The sequence below is a fragment of the Phaenicophaeus curvirostris genome, chromosome 8 (genome assembly GCF_032191515.1).
Source record: "Phaenicophaeus curvirostris isolate KB17595 chromosome 8, BPBGC_Pcur_1.0, whole genome shotgun sequence".
NCBI lineage: Eukaryota > Metazoa > Chordata > Aves > Cuculiformes > Cuculidae > Phaenicophaeus > Phaenicophaeus curvirostris.
In genome coordinates this window covers 2,107,112-2,123,799 of record NC_091399.1, presented here as the reverse complement: position 1 = coordinate 2,123,799, position 16,688 = coordinate 2,107,112, and the positions used below count along the sequence as shown (strand labels likewise).

The 16,688-nt window shown below is 49.1% G+C and overlaps 3 protein-coding genes across 3 annotated transcripts in view; all 3 read right to left on the bottom strand.

Moving 5' to 3' along the window:
• LOC138723184 (tRNA wybutosine-synthesizing protein 3 homolog) overlaps positions 1–16,688 on the bottom strand; it is a 299,594-nt gene that overhangs the window by 201,598 nt on the left and 81,308 nt on the right. The gene's annotated exons all lie outside the window — the stretch shown is intronic.
• Positions 1,867–7,265, bottom strand: LOC138723247 (uncharacterized abhydrolase domain-containing protein DDB_G0269086-like). The gene is made up of 3 exons (XM_069862180.1): positions 7,256–7,265; positions 6,070–6,207; positions 1,867–4,262 (listed from the first exon to the last, which is right to left on the bottom strand). Exons 1-3 carry the CDS (start codon positions 7,263–7,265, stop codon positions 1,867–1,869), a joined length of 2,544 nt encoding a protein of 847 aa, XP_069718281.1.
• The window catches only part of LOC138723127 (glutamate-rich protein 3-like), a 39,862-nt gene continuing 35,012 nt past the window's right edge, over positions 11,839–16,688 (bottom strand). The window contains exons 13-15 of the mRNA XM_069862015.1: positions 16,165–16,302; positions 13,846–14,357; positions 11,839–13,497 (exon numbers count right to left, since the gene is read on the bottom strand). Of these exons, the coding sequence (XP_069718116.1) occupies positions 11,839–13,497; positions 13,846–14,357; positions 16,165–16,302 (2,309 nt within the window). The remainder of the gene's footprint in view (positions 13,498–13,845; positions 14,358–16,164; positions 16,303–16,688) is intronic.

The following is a 16,688-nucleotide window of genomic DNA, read 5'->3' as shown; positions in this document are numbered from 1 at the left end:
GTTCTAAACTAATGGACTGCCTTGTATAGATGTCAGGGTATCAGTTCAAGAAAACTCAATTTTCCTTAAAAGTAGCAAAAAGAAACAGCTGCACCTCCCAGCACACTTCAGTGGTGGGGCGGAGAAGCTACATCTCCGGGGAAGTCATCAGGCATACGCTCATTCTAATTTAATCATCATCATGGAGACTGGCAGCAAGGATAACTAGGCTGCCGAGCCTTCAGCCCTCCTAGAGGGAACAGGGTTCGTTCCCAACTGCCTGGTAACTGGAGTAGTTGACACCAGAGTGCCTGCATCTCCCTTAACACCCCGAGGTGTGTTCTCCCCCACTTTTTGTGCAGTGAGGTACTAGTGGTCCTCGCCCGCGCACCCTCTCCCAATCACCAATTCCCCACATCCAGGCTCATTCCTGTCTAGCCTGGGCTCAACCCCCTCCCCCTTCACATCTAGTTTAAAGCTCGATTTATGAGCTTGGCTAGGTTTCTGGCAAGGGCTTTAGCCCCCCTAGGAGACCCATGTGTCCCGCCCTTAGCGAGAAAGCCTGGGGGTGCGTGAGCCCCCCCATGATCAAAAAGGCCAAAGCCCCTCTCCTCGCACCAGGCTCGGAGCCAGGTATTAATCGAATTCTTCATCCTGGCTTCCCCCTCCTCTCTATTTAGCATTGGGATGGAGCAGAATACTACTTGTGCCCCAGAGCCCTCCATCACTTTCCCAATTGCCCTGAAGCCATTCTTGATGGCTTTGGCCTTTTTGTTTGTTAGGTCATCATTACCAGTTTGGACTACTATCAGAGGATAGTAGTCTGTCTCGTGAACCAGGGAAGGAAGTTTTCTAGCTACCTCCTTCCCTGATGCCCCCGGTAAGCAGCAGACCTCTCTGTGGAGCGGGTCCGGTCTGCAAATGGGTCCCTCCGTTCCTTTTAGGAGGGAGTCCCCTACAACAATCACCCTCCTCTTCTTCTTGATGGAGGATGTTTTTATCTTTTTCTGAGAATGGTGCAGCCTAGGGAAGGATTCTAGGCTGTGGGAGCCACCATCCTCATTCTCAGGGCTGGATTCCACCTGCAGCACCTGGTACTTGTTCGCCAGGGGGATCTGGGGCTTTGCTGTATGGGTGAGGGGAGTAGGTTTCCTTCCTCTGGCAGGAACTTGCTGCCATTCCCCATCTCTTGTTCCCCCAACCCTGCAGTTTGCAGGTGGATGATGTTCGGACACTCCAGCCCCAGCAGGCTGCTGAGTTTGTGAGAGGGCCCTGCTCCACTGGTCAATCTCCCTCTCACACTCCCTGATGGTCCTCAGTCTCTTCACCTCCTCTCTTAGCTCCTTCACCATGTGAAGGAGTTCCCCCACTCGAGCGCAGCTTTCACAAGTGGGGCCAGGACCAGAGGCACGAGCCGGTGGGGGGGGGGGGGGCACCGCCTGCAGCCCAGGGTCTGGGTAGCTGCATGCACCCACTGTGGCTCTGTCTGGGTGGCAGCATCCACCCTGCCTGCTGCAGCACACGGAGCAGCTTTAGCCTTCTGACGGGTGGCCACCATGGTCTTCGGTGTCTTCTCTCTAGTCTCTAGGTCCTCTCTGCGCCCTGCCTTCTCGCCCTGCCTTCTCGCCCTGCCCGCTCAAACTGCCGCTCAAACTGCCCCGCACCTCTTTGCCACGCTCCTCTTCGCCGTGCTCCCAGGGGCGCCGTTTAAATCTCCCGCGGTAGCTGCCGGGACCGCCCCCTCCCGTCAGGCACCGCGCGGGACCGGCGTGTAGGGGCTGTCAGGACCCCCGCCAGGGTTTTTTATTTTTCTGGGATTTTCCCGGCTCCGGGAAGCTCCCACCGCCTCAAAAAGTCCACCCCACCACAGAACTCACCGTCCTGCTGCTAGATGCTGCCTTCTCTTTCTCCCATGTTTTCACAGAGGCGTGGCTGCTCCCCCTCAGCTTTCACTCCCGCCTGCTCTGCCCCCTCCTGTGACCCATCCTCATCCTCATCTACCCCTGTCCCAGGAGCTGCTGGCTGTGGCTGGGTGCCCAGACATAGACCTTCTCCTCTCGCAGGCTGTCTCCCTATTGGCCCTGTTCCCCCATCCCCATGTGCAGGGGTGCTCAGGGAGGTTTCTGACATCGGCTGCTTTCCAAGGGACGTTGTTCCACATGGTTCTTCATGCTGTGCAGACAGGGGACGTGCTGTGCTCCACTCCCAGCCTGCCTCATCCGCTGGCACTGGCCTTCTTTCCTCGCACCCCAGTGCCGTCTCCCAGTTTGCCCCTTGCCTGCTGTCCATGGCTCCATTTGCCACACCTCCTTCCCCATCCCTCCCAGTCTCCCAGGCTGTGCCCCTTTCCTCAGCTGACACCCCTTCAGGAGCTGCTGCCTCCATCACACTCAGTCCCCTCCACGCCACTCCCACCACCTTCGCCTGCACCACCGCCCCTCCATCCACCCTGCCGCACCTTGCCATCTCCTGTCCCGCTGCTGTCTCAGCCAGAGTCCCTAGCCCAGCCCGGCCACCCACCACAGCAAAGGCCACCAGCCTTGCCTCCCCCATCCTGCCCACACTCAGAACTGCGGCAGGCAGAGCTGCTCCATCCATCACCCCCTCATCAGAAAACTTCTCCTTCCTTCTCTCTTTTGCACCGTCCAGTGATCCCTCCTTCCCATCTACCAGCTCACTTGGACCTGCTGCTCCACTTATAGTCCCCTCTCTGCCTCCTGACTCTGTTCTGCCTTTCTCTGCAAATAAACCCAACACCTCTCCAACAAGTCTTTCTTCCATTGCATGCTCTTTCTTTGCTTTGCTGCCTAGAGATGGGGTTCCACTTGAACATGTTTCTGCTAAGCCCTCCTCCTCCCCAGCTGCTGTGGTCTCCTCCAATGGAGAAGACACTTCACTTATAGGATTTCCTCCAGCATCCACCAGTGCCTTGAATCCAGGTGCTACCTGCCACAGGGAACCCTTCTCAGAATCCACAGACTCCTTCACTGCATCCTCTGCACTGAGAGAGTTCCTTTCTACCTCTGATGCCTTGTCAGTCTCAGATGTTGCAGCTCCTATGGCAGCTTCCCCCATTTCGATCTGCTCTTCCCCTGCTGCTTTCAGCTGTGAAAACTCATTTGGTTTCACAAAGTCTACTCCCCTAAGTGTTGCTTCTCCTGTGTGAAAATTGGTATCCCCTAGTGTTTCCAGAAGAACCTCAGGCTTCTCCGCATCCTCGTCCCTTTCAGAAATGGCTTCCTCTACAGCCTCATCTCCTTCAGGGCCAACTACCCTGGTAATATCTTCTGCCACACGAGCGTCCTCCACAGCCTCATCTCCTTCAGGGCCAACTACCCTGGTAATATCTTCTGCCACACGAGCGTCCTCCACAGCCTCCTCTCCCTCAGATACAGCATCCGCCACAATGTCTTTCCCTGCAGAACCACCCTCCTCCATAGCCTCCTCTGCCTCAGACACCATCGCATCCACCACCTTCTCCATCAGAGGCTCTGTGGCCCCCACGGCTTCCTTTGCTTCAGAGACCTCTTCTGCAGCCTCTTTTCCCTCAGAGACTTCCACAGCCTCCTCTGCCTCAGACACCATCTCATCCACCACCTTCTCCATCAGAGGCTCTGTGGCCCCCACGGCTTCCTTTGCTTCAGAGACCTCTTCTGCAGCCTCTTTTCCCTCAGAGACTTCCACAGCCTCCTCTGCCTCAGACACCATCTCATCCACCACCTTCTCCATCAGAGGCTCTGTGGCCTCCACAGCTTCCTTTGCTTCAGAGACCTCTTCTGAAGCCTCTTTTCCCTCAGAGACTTCCGCAGCCACCTCTGCCCTCTCAGACACCACTCCATCTGCCTCCCTGCATAGCAGTGCCCCTGCCAGCTCCTTTCCCGTAGGTGTCTGCACTCCCAGTGCTGCCTCACTCTCCGTCCCCTCCATCAAAACTTCCTGCTCCCCGCATGCCACCTCTACACCAGACTCCATTCCCTTCCCTGTCCCCATGCCTTTGGGATCTTCTTCTGCCATGGTGCTGTCCTCAGGAGCAGATTCCTCCACCGCAAGCTGACCCTCCACCAGCATCACAGCTACTGTGTCTTCCTTGGGAAGAAAATCTCCCATCCGTGCCATTTCTTCTCCTGCCTCTTCAGTGCAAACATCTCCTCCCTCAGTAACAAAATCTTCCTTCTCAAGTGCTTCTCTCTCGTCTATCATGTGCCCTTCTCGTACCACTTGTTCTGCTGCCTTCTGCACATCAAGTGTTCTTGTTCCTTCTGCCAAGAAAGCTCCATCTGCCGCTATTAAGAATTAATCAAAACATTAGTTTTATTGAGAACTGTGTTAGCATTAAGGCTGGTTTATGGGGTTATTATTAAAGATTCTGTCTCTCCCAAGCAATGAAGGTACATCAGCATGGTGATGAGAAGAAAACTTGCTGTGCTACTTCTCATCACGCACCTGTGTTCTGTTCTACTGCTGCCATTCTGGCATCTGGCATAACTAATTTGAGGAAAAATGTTGATGCATGACCAGCTATCAAGTCTGACAGTTCGGCCTGCCTTGCCTAGTCTCCCTCCCTCCCTCACCTGCCTAGCGGGAAGCTCAGGTGTGTGTATGAAATAGCTCTAAGCTTGACAGCAACATTCAAAAATTAAGAAATAGGTGGTAAATTGCTGTTGTAAAACATGCACACACAGGAAGAATACTACTCAGTTGTTCATGCAAAATGGATAATTGCTTCCCACGGGTTCTGTGATTACATCAAGGGAAATAATTCCTGCCCCCTGGGAATTTTACAGCAATTCCTCCATTGAACCGGGTGCTCCAGGGTCTGTCCCTGAGCAGGCACCCTGCAGTCTGTACTGCGGCACCGCTGCTTGGCACAAATGTGGAAGGTTCCTATTCTTTAGAAAATGAGAAGTCTTGTGTCACTGAAAGGAGCGAGGATCCATGTCTTCCCCGATTTGTCTCTGATTTCTGCCTGGCGCTCCCAGATCTCAGTGCCTGCTGGCATGTGTGTGGCAGCTGATGATGCTCATCACACTCCATGTGCCTTCCATAGAGTTGGCTTCATTCGCTTGCTGGGAACCTTCAGATTTGCAGTTAGGTACAAGATTTTATCAGGTTACAGTGTTTCTGGTATTTCTTTTCTCAAAATCTCTTTGTACCATTGGATTGTTTGAGCATTTCGATAGAAAGAAGTGGTGTAAATGTTGCTGTCAAGGGAATGTAAAGGCCTGATTTTCTACCCATTGCAAAAAGAAGGAATGCTGAGGGAGTTAGGAAGATTCACCAGGAGATGGTTAGGTGGACATAAGGAAAAAGTTCTTCACCTAGAGGGTGGTGGAGCACTGGATCAGCTCCCCAGGGAAGCAGTCATGGCACCAAGGCTGACAATATCTAAGAAGCATTTGGGCGACTCCTTCAGACACATGGTATATACACAAAAGCACAGCGTCCAAATTGTCCAGCTGCTACTATTGGACTGAGTCTAATGCAACAGATTTTGCAAGTCCCTGTAAAAGACATGATTTGTTCACTTTGTCTAAAAGAAATCAAAGGCTGTGCTGTGTGTGGCATAACTATTTATAATCATTAGCCAGAGTAAATTAACTTTGCTGTGTGTGAGATTTCCCAATCGTCAATTATGCCAACTGCCAACAGGGAGATGAGTTTGGGAGACAAACAGCATGGAGATCAAGTCTGCAGTGCAGCTTCATTCCTAGTCTGTCATTCGCATCCTATGCAAACAGTCCCATCCTACCTGTCTTGACAATACATTTCCCAGGGAGGCCCCATGCTACCTGAAAGCAAAGAGAAACTCACTAGATTCCTGCTTTCTGCAGCTGTTGTCTTGACTGGTAGCCAATTTTTTCATGGCCTGGATTCCTTACCTATGGCCACTATGACTACCAAAGAAAGTATTAATTTTACATGACTACAGAACCTAGCTAGTGATCACCCAATTTTATACAAGTTAGGAAAGAGAAGAGCACAAGGAGTGTTTGATAGCCTAGAAAGGAAAGGGAAAGGGCAAATACTTCTATAAAAAGATTTCAGGGGAATAAGATTTAATCCACATTCCTGATCAACAGCCAATCTCACCTTCTTTGGCACCACAGTCTGTATTTGTTATGTTCTCTTCTTCCTCATCTGCGTGGGAATCGCTAGGTTCAGGTTCAGAATTCACATGAAGATCATTTCCAATCACCTTTGCTAGCTCCTCCTGGATTGGCTTGCAACCTAACACAAAATTAAAAAAAGAGGAAGCATGAAAGAAACCATTAAAAAGCAAAAGGGGAGAAGAAGGCACGCAGCTACCTCAGCTTGGTTTAAAATTTAGAAATTTAATATTAGGGCAAACTCAATTTGAGCCATGTAAATCTTCACCAGTAAAAAAAAAATTTTTAACATAGGTTACAACCAAATGGAGAAAACTATTAAAATTCCAAGGTGAAATTCATGCATTAGCATCTACCAAAACACAGAGCAGCAAACTTCCACATTTTCACAAAACAGTGAGATTGCTTTCCTCAGGCAGGCTGAGAGAGGTCCAACATACAAGCAACAATGTTTTTTTCTAGATATAACATTATTAATGTTCTATGAATACTTAAAAAACATAAACAACAAATTCTACGTGATGTTTCCAACTACAGTTCTGATGATTCCTCAATTCCCCAAACTAACATATTTCTGAAGACCTATGCTTATCAATAAATAAGTGAGGAAGTGTTTTCTGTTCTGAAAATGCAATGCTTGCAATTCTTCACAGTCAAGTCAGACATTTGAAATGATTACTAAGATTGTGCTTCCACTTCCATTTTTACTTTATGATTTGCTGGATGATTAAGTGTATGACTTTCAACCTAGTAATACTAAACAGCCTCTTTATGAGGAGTATTCCAGCTATGTACACTGTCCAGTCCCTTCAGATCTTTAAGATCCTTTCCAACCCAAACCATTCTGTGATTCTACAATTCTACAATTCTATGGATCATTGTAATTTCTGGGCACATTATAGTGAAATCATGCATCTTTGCATGTGGCAGGATGTTCCCTCTGGTAGTTTATTAAAAAAAAATGGCTATCAATTCTTAAGAGACTGATTTTTTATACATGTTGCTGTCTATATGCAATTTAATCTGTCTGCTGCTTCAGAGTTAGTCAGGGCTCTGAAAGGTCGAAGAACAGGAGAGGTTTTTGTTCCCACTGGCTTGCAGTGAGAAAACTTATCTGCCCTGTCACAACTTTGCACTCTTCTCTTCCCAGATCCCTGCCTCTCTCTTACCGGTGCACATCCTGTGCTTTCCCACCTTTTTCCTAGGAGGTTGCTTTTTTCTACACCATTGATACTGCCTTGCTCCTCAGCCTTGTATATGTTATTTTTCTTTTTTTTTTTCATTTTTGTTTTGATTTCTTTCTTCCTCTTCCTCCTGTCGTTCCTCATACTTTATGTTTACACCCATCCTTTCTACCCCATCAGTACCCTGCACCTGCACAGCTCTGAATAGACTTGTGAGAAAACTTTTAAAAGACCATTTCGGTCTATAGTACAAGAGGCACTTGCTCAGCACAAACAACTTTTTTTCCTGTATCACAGGTCTCAAAGGATAGTGATAGCTTCACTCCTTGCTGTGACATTTCACCTGGGTGAAGCACGAAGACCTGCTCTGCAAGGGACCATGAAAGCTGAGCAGGGAAGGTCCCAGGAGAGCCTTAAAAGGTTCCTCCTGGGATCCAAGATTCTGACAAAGGTCTCTGTGTAATAGCACACAACCTGCTTGAGTCATTCTAACACTCCATCTCTGCAGAGGAGACAAGAAGCTTTCCACTCCAGGACATGCCTTGGCTGCTTCACGCAGAGATACCTACAGCACTTTCTATGACTTGCTGAAATACCAAATGCTTTGCTAGGTGTGGTGCATCTATTTCACTCTGACCTGATTACAGGCCTGAAGTCTGAGTAGCTGGCAGTTTCCATTCTTTGCAGTGCACTGCCTGCACGACATTTGACAAAAGGGAATTGACAGTCTATCAAAACACAGAGCCCAGGGAAAGATGACAAATACTGCTCACAATAATTCTCTCCCTTGGGATCAGCAACATCTCCCTGTCACAAAGAGCACAGCAAGATCAGAAAATGCGCAGCAGGACCCCATCCCAAGTATTCCCATCCTTCTGACAGATCTGTCACACCACCAGCTGTGATATGCCCAGACTCAGCCTGCAACTGAACAACCCCAGAGAAGAATTTCACACCTTTTGCTTCAGCATATACAGTTTTCTCTGATAAATTAGTTTTGCGCTGTTAATGACAGCACTGGTTAGGAGACAACGTGTCACAAGCAGAGCATGATGGGTTTTCCTAGAGCAAAGCTGAAACACTGCCACAACAATCCCAACCAAACACAGGCTGGATGGGTGATGAGAATGCCTACCCCTGCAGAGAAATCCACCTGAAGAAACCTGGGAGGCCCAAGAATGAACTGCAGTCACGGTAAAAGTCCAAGCTCTTCAGCCCTCTGAGTGTCTCTCAAGGCTTTAAGAGCTCAGCCTTTTGGAGGATGGGAGTAGCAGAAATTGTAAGCATCTTGCATTTCTTTTAAGACTGTAAATGTCCTTAAATTTTTTAATTAGAATCTTAATCATTGCAGCATCTGTGTCATGCACCTAGAAGAAGCTAAGTCCTTCATGACTGCTGTTATCCTACAATATTTCTTTAGCATGCTCATTTTATCTCAAAAAGGGTATTACCTTTTTCTTTCATTGCTCTACACACAGTTTCTTGTCAATCTATTATTTGCTAGAAAATATACCTAGACAAGCCCCACGTAGATGGGGACAACTTTGTATGCAGTGTAGAAAATCATTCCTATCTGTAGTTTCTATAATTCAACGATTACTCTTGTCCTTCCTTGACCTAAATCTCAGGCAGCAGAGACCATGCAGGACTTGCCTAACAAGTAAATGTTGTTACCTATGTAAAAAAACAGACAATCTCTCTATATTTGATAGAAGATCTCTGCTCAAACCTAGAGCCATGAAACCATGTGTGTTGAATAGAAGCACACAGGAATTTATGCTAATAAAGAACAACACTATTGCCTTGGCCTAACTCAATACCAGTTCACTAGCTTCACACATTGATCCCTCCTTGGTTTTGTAGCACAATGTAATACTCTGTTTTCTAGGTTTTAAAAGTTCCTTCTTCTTCAGTAGTCCTCAATGAAATCATCCGAGCCTAGAGGTGAAGGTGTTTAAAATAGAATTTTCCTTAACACAGGTGAAGAGAGAGGTTCCAGAAGGAAACATCTTCAAAAACTTCAGCATTATTCAATTAATAGTATGTTAGTGTCTTTCCTGTCGGCATTCTGAATGCACAAAAAAGCAAAAGCCATCCAAGACAGCCAAGGTAACCTAGCAGCAACAGACTTGCAAAGCAGTAACACCAACATCATATGAATTTCATAAATGGAATATTCGAGGAAAAAAAAGCGCACTATTCTTCATCGAACATTTGGCTGAACAGTAGAGTTTAGTGATACACAGCACTGCTGGTGTCCAGCATTCAGATGGGTTCAAGAAAAGATTAGTCAAACTCAAGGAAGGAAAATCTGCTTAGGCCCAATTGGTAGACCACCCTGGACACCAGCTAATTAAAGGGGTGGGAAGACACAGTGCAGACGCATCACAGTATTCTTGCCCTTCTTTTATATTTTTCCTTGGCATTCGCTGCTGCCTAAAGGCCAGAGGCAGAATTCAGGCCCAGAATTCCTACAGCTGCAGTCTTCCACCCTCTATGCCTCTTCTTCCTCTGTGGATCTGAGGAAGGCTCATGGCCATTTTTTGTAGCATTTTAAATTATTGTTTGCATCTGCAATGTATTAGAAAAACTTGGCAGGACTGCTTTTAAAAAAAAAAATCTCAAATATGGAAGCTAAAACTTCCCTAAAATATGACAACTACTCCCATTAATTTTAAAACAAGAACAAAGAAGGTGTGTTTCAATGGAAACTGAAGTTCTAAACTAATGGACTGCCTTGTATAGATGTCAGGGTATCAGTTCAAGAAAACTCAATTTTCCTTAAAAGTAGCAAAAAGAAACAGCTGCACCTCCCAGCACACTTCAGTGGTGGGGCGGAGAAGCTACATCTCCGGGGAAGTCATCAGGCATACGCTCATTCTAATTTAATCATCATCATGGAGACTGGCAGCAAGGATAACTAGGCTGCCGAGCCTTCAGCCCTCCTAGAGGGAACAGGGTTCGTTCCCAACTGCCTGGTAACTGGAGTAGTTGACACCAGAGTGCCTGCATCTCCCTTAACACCCCGAGGTGTGTTCTCCCCCACTTTTTGTGCAGTGAGGTACTAGTGGTCCTCGCCCGCGCACCCTCTCCCAATCACCAATTCCCCACATCCAGGCTCATTCCTGTCTAGCCTGGGCTCAACCCCCTCCCCCTTCACATCTAGTTTAAAGCTCGATTTATGAGCTTGGCTAGGTTTCTGGCAAGGGCTTTAGCCCCCCTAGGAGACCCATGTGTCCCGCCCTTAGCGAGAAAGCCTGGGGGTGCGTGAGCCCCCCCATGATCAAAAAGGCCAAAGCCCCTCTCCTCGCACCAGGCTCGGAGCCAGGTATTAATCGAATTCTTCATCCTGGCTTCCCCCTCCTCTCTATTTAGCATTGGGATGGAGCAGAATACTACTTGTGCCCCAGAGCCCTCCATCACTTTCCCAATTGCCCTGAAGCCATTCTTGATGGCTTTGGCCTTTTTGTTTGTTAGGTCATCATTACCAGTTTGGACTACTATCAGAGGATAGTAGTCTGTCTCGTGAACCAGGGAAGGAAGTTTTCTAGCTACCTCCTTCCCTGATGCCCCCGGTAAGCAGCAGACCTCTCTGTGGAGCGGGTCCGGTCTGCAAATGGGTCCCTCCGTTCCTTTTAGGAGGGAGTCCCCTACAACAATCACCCTCCTCTTCTTCTTGATGGAGGATGTTTTTATCTTTTTCTGAGAATGGTGCAGCCTAGGGAAGGATTCTAGGCTGTGGGAGCCACCATCCTCATTCTCAGGGCTGGATTCCACCTGCAGCACCTGGTACTTGTTCGCCAGGGGGATCTGGGGCTTTGCTGTATGGGTGAGGGGAGTAGGTTTCCTTCCTCTGGCAGGAACTTGCTGCCATTCCCCATCTCTTGTTCCCCCAACCCTGCAGTTTGCAGGTGGATGATGTTCGGACACTCCAGCCCCAGCAGGCTGCTGAGTTTGTGAGAGGGCCCTGCTCCACTGGTCAATCTCCCTCTCACACTCCCTGATGGTCCTCAGTCTCTTCACCTCCTCTCTTAGCTCCTTCACCATGTGAAGGAGTTCCCCCACTCGAGCGCAGCTTTCACAAGTGGGGCCAGGACCAGAGGCACGAGCCGGTGGGGGGGGGGGGGCACCGCCTGCAGCCCAGGGTCTGGGTAGCTGCATGCACCCACTGTGGCTCTGTCTGGGTGGCAGCATCCACCCTGCCTGCTGCAGCACACGGAGCAGCTTTAGCCTTCTGACGGGTGGCCACCATGGTCTTCGGTGTCTTCTCTCTAGTCTCTAGGTCCTCTCTGCGCCCTGCCTTCTCGCCCTGCCCGCTCAAACTGCCGCTCAAACTGCCCCGCACCTCTTTGCCACGCTCCTCTTCGCCGTGCTCCCAGGGGCGCCGTTTAAATCTCCCGCGGTAGCTGCCGGGACCGCCCCCTCCCGTCAGGCACCGCGCGGGACCGGCGTGTAGGGGCTGTCAGGACCCCCGCCAGGGTTTTTTATTTTTCTGGGATTTTCCCGGCTCCGGGAAGCTCCCACCGCCTCAAAAAGTCCACCCCACCACAGAACTCACCGTCCTGCTGCTAGATGCTGCCTTCTCTTTCTCCCATGTTTTCACAGAGGCGTGGCTGCTCCCCCTCAGCTTTCACTCCCGCCTGCTCTGCCCCCTCCTGTGACCCATCCTCATCCTCATCTACCCCTGTCCCAGGAGCTGCTGGCTGTGGCTGGGTGCCCAGACATAGACCTTCTCCTCTCGCAGGCTGTCTCCCTATTGGCCCTGTTCCCCCATCCCCATGTGCAGGGGTGCTCAGGGAGGTTTCTGACATCGGCTGCTTTCCAAGGGACGTTGTTCCACATGGTTCTTCATGCTGTGCAGACAGGGGACGTGCTGTGCTCCACTCCCAGCCTGCCTCATCCGCTGGCACTGGCCTTCTTTCCTCGCACCCCAGTGCCGTCTCCCAGTTTGCCCCTTGCCTGCTGTCCATGGCTCCATTTGCCACACCTCCTTCCCCATCCCTCCCAGTCTCCCAGGCTGTGCCCCTTTCCTCAGCTGACACCCCTTCAGGAGCTGCTGCCTCCATCACACTCAGTCCCCTCCACGCCACTCCCACCACCTTCGCCTGCACCACCGCCCCTCCATCCACCCTGCCGCACCTTGCCATCTCCTGTCCCGCTGCTGTCTCAGCCAGAGTCCCTAGCCCAGCCCGGCCACCCACCACAGCAAAGGCCACCAGCCTTGCCTCCCCCATCCTGCCCACACTCAGAACTGCGGCAGGCAGAGCTGCTCCATCCATCACCCCCTCATCAGAAAACTTCTCCTTCCTTCTCTCTTTTGCACCGTCCAGTGATCCCTCCTTCCCATCTACCAGCTCACTTGGACCTGCTGCTCCACTTATAGTCCCCTCTCTGCCTCCTGACTCTGTTCTGCCTTTCTCTGCAAATAAACCCAACACCTCTCCAACAAGTCTTTCTTCCATTGCATGCTCTTTCTTTGCTTTGCTGCCTAGAGATGGGGTTCCACTTGAACATGTTTCTGCTAAGCCCTCCTCCTCCCCAGCTGCTGTGGTCTCCTCCAATGGAGAAGACACTTCACTTATAGGATTTCCTCCAGCATCCACCAGTGCCTTGAATCCAGGTGCTACCTGCCACAGGGAACCCTTCTCAGAATCCACAGACTCCTTCACTGCATCCTCTGCACTGAGAGAGTTCCTTTCTACCTCTGATGCCTTGTCAGTCTCAGATGTTGCAGCTCCTATGGCAGCTTCCCCCATTTCGATCTGCTCTTCCCCTGCTGCTTTCAGCTGTGAAAACTCATTTGGTTTCACAAAGTCTACTCCCCTAAGTGTTGCTTCTCCTGTGTGAAAATTGGTATCCCCTAGTGTTTCCAGAAGAACCTCAGGCTTCTCCGCATCCTCGTCCCTTTCAGAAATGGCTTCCTCTACAGCCTCATCTCCTTCAGGGCCAACTACCCTGGTAATATCTTCTGCCACACGAGCGTCCTCCACAGCCTCATCTCCTTCAGGGCCAACTACCCTGGTAATATCTTCTGCCACACGAGCGTCCTCCACAGCCTCCTCTCCCTCAGATACAGCATCCGCCACAATGTCTTTCCCTGCAGAACCACCCTCCTCCATAGCCTCCTCTGCCTCAGACACCATCGCATCCACCACCTTCTCCATCAGAGGCTCTGTGGCCCCCACGGCTTCCTTTGCTTCAGAGACCTCTTCTGCAGCCTCTTTTCCCTCAGAGACTTCCACAGCCTCCTCTGCCTCAGACACCATCTCATCCACCACCTTCTCCATCAGAGGCTCTGTGGCCCCCACGGCTTCCTTTGCTTCAGAGACCTCTTCTGCAGCCTCTTTTCCCTCAGAGACTTCCACAGCCTCCTCTGCCTCAGACACCATCTCATCCACCACCTTCTCCATCAGAGGCTCTGTGGCCCCCATGGCTTCCTTTGCTTCAGAGACCTCTTCTGCAGCCTCTTTTCCCTCAGAGACTTCCACAGCCTCCTCTGCCTCAGACACCATCTCATCCACCACCTTCTCCATCAGAGGCTCTGTGGCCTCCACAGCTTCCTTTGCTTCAGAGACCTCTTCTGAAGCCTCTTTTCCCTCAGAGACTTCCGCAGCCACCTCTGCCCTCTCAGACACCACTCCATCTGCCTCCCTGCATAGCAGTGCCCCTGCCAGCTCCTTTCCCGTAGGTGTCTGCACTCCCAGTGCTGCCTCACTCTCCGTCCCCTCCATCAAAACTTCCTGCTCCCCGCATGCCACCTCTACACCAGACTCCATTCCCTTCCCTGTCCCCATGCCTTTGGGATCTTCTTCTGCCATGGTGCTGTCCTCAGGAGCAGATTCCTCCACCGCAAGCTGACCCTCCACCAGCATCACAGCTACTGTGTCTTCCTTGGGAAGAAAATCTCCCATCCGTGCCATTTCTTCTCCTGCCTCTTCAGTGCAAACATCTCCTCCCTCAGTAACAAAATCTTCCTTCTCAAGTGCTTCTCTCTCGTCTATCATGTGCCCTTCTCGTACCACTTGTTCTGCTGCCTTCTGCACATCAAGTGTTCTTGTTCCTTCTGCCAAGAAAGCTCCATCTGCCGCTATTAAGAATTAATCAAAACATTAGTTTTATTGAGAACTGTGTTAGCATTAAGGCTGGTTTATGGGGTTATTATTAAAGATTCTGTCTCTCCCAAGCAATGAAGGTACATCAGCATGGTGATGAGAAGAAAACTTGCTGTGCTACTTCTCATCACGCACCTGTGTTCTGTTCTACTGCTGCCATTCTGGCATCTGGCATAACTAATTTGAGGAAAAATGTTGATGCATGACCAGCTATCAAGTCTGACAGTTCGGCCTGCCTTGCCTAGTCTCCCTCCCTCCCTCACCTGCCTAGCGGGAAGCTCAGGTGTGTGTATGAAATAGCTCTAAGCTTGACAGCAACATTCAAAAATTAAGAAATAGGTGGTAAATTGCTGTTGTAAAACATGCACACACAGGAAGAATACTACTCAGTTGTTCATGCAAAATGGATAATTGCTTCCCACGGGTTCTGTGATTACATCAAGGGAAATAATTCCTGCCCCCTGGGAATTTTACAGCAATTCCTCCATTGAACCGGGTGCTCCAGGGTCTGTCCCTGAGCAGGCACCCTGCAGTCTGTACTGCGGCACCGCTGCTTGGCACAAATGTGGAAGGTTCCTATTCTTTAGAAAATGAGAAGTCTTGTGTCACTGAAAGGAGCGAGGATCCATGTCTTCCCCGATTTGTCTCTGATTTCTGCCTGGCGCTCCCAGATCTCAGTGCCTGCTGGCATGTGTGTGGCAGCTGATGATGCTCATCACACTCCATGTGCCTTCCATAGAGTTGGCTTCATTCGCTTGCTGGGAACCTTCAGATTTGCAGTTAGGTACAAGATTTTATCAGGTTACAGTGTTTCTGGTATTTCTTTTCTCAAAATCTCTTTGTACCATTGGATTGTTTGAGCATTTCGATAGAAAGAAGTGGTGTAAATGTTGCTGTCAAGGGAATGTAAAGGCCTGATTTTCTACCCATTGCAAAAAGAAGGAATGCCGAGGGAGTTAGGAAGATTCACCAGGAGATGGTTAGGTGGACATAAGGAAAAAGTTCTTCACCTAGAGGGTGGTGGAGCACTGGATCAGCTCCCCAGGGAAGCAGTCATGGCACCAAGGCTGACAATATCTAAGAAGCATTTGGGCGACTCCTTCAGACACATGGTATATACACAAAAGCACAGCGTCCAAATTGTCCAGCTGCTACTATTGGACTGAGTCTAATGCAACAGATTTTGCAAGTCCCTGTAAAAGACATGATTTGTTCACTTTGTCTAAAAGAAATCAAAGGCTGTGCTGTGTGTGGCATAACTATTTATAATCATTAGCCAGAGTAAATTAACTTTGCTGTGTGTGAGATTTCCCAATCGTCAATTATGCCAACTGCCAACAGGGAGATGAGTTTGGGAGACAAACAGCATGGAGATCAAGTCTGCAGTGCAGCTTCATTCCTAGTCTGTCATTCGCATCCTATGCAAACAGTCCCATCCTACCTGTCTTGACAATACATTTCCCAGGGAGGCCCCATGCTACCTGAAAGCAAAGAGAAACTCACTAGATTCCTGCTTTCTGCAGCTGTTGTCTTGACTGGTAGCCAATTTTTTCATGGCCTGGATTCCTTACCTATGGCCACTATGACTACCAAAGAAAGTATTAATTTTACATGACTACAGAACCTAGCTAGTGATCACCCAATTTTATACAAGTTAGGAAAGAGAAGAGCACAAGGAGTGTTTGATAGCCTAGAAAGGAAAGGGAAAGGGCAAATACTTCTATAAAAAGATTTCAGGGGAATAAGATTTAATCCACATTCCTGATCAACAGCCAATCTCACCTTCTTTGGCACCACAGTCTGTATTTGTTATGTTCTCTTCTTCCTCATCTGCGTGGGAATCGCTAGGTTCAGGTTCAGAATTCACATGAAGATCATTTCCAATCACCTTTGCTAGTTCCTCCTGGATTGGCTTGCAACCTAACACAAAATTAAAAAAAGAGGAAGCATGAAAGAAACCATTAAAAAGCAAAAGGGGAGAAGAAGGCACGCAGCTACCTCAGCTTGGTTTAAAATTTAGAAATTTAATATTAGGGCAAACTCAATTTGAGCCATGTAAATCTTCACCAGTAAAAAAAAAATTTTTAACATAGGTTACAACCAAATGGAGAAAACTATTAAAATTCCAAGGTGAAATTCATGCATTAGCATCTACCAAAACACAGAGCAGCAAACTTCCACATTTTCACAAAACAGTGAGATTGCTTTCCTCAGGCAGGCTGAGAGAGGTCCAACATACAAGCAACAATGGTTTTTTCTAGATATAACATTATTAATGTTCTATGAATACTTAAAAAACATAAACA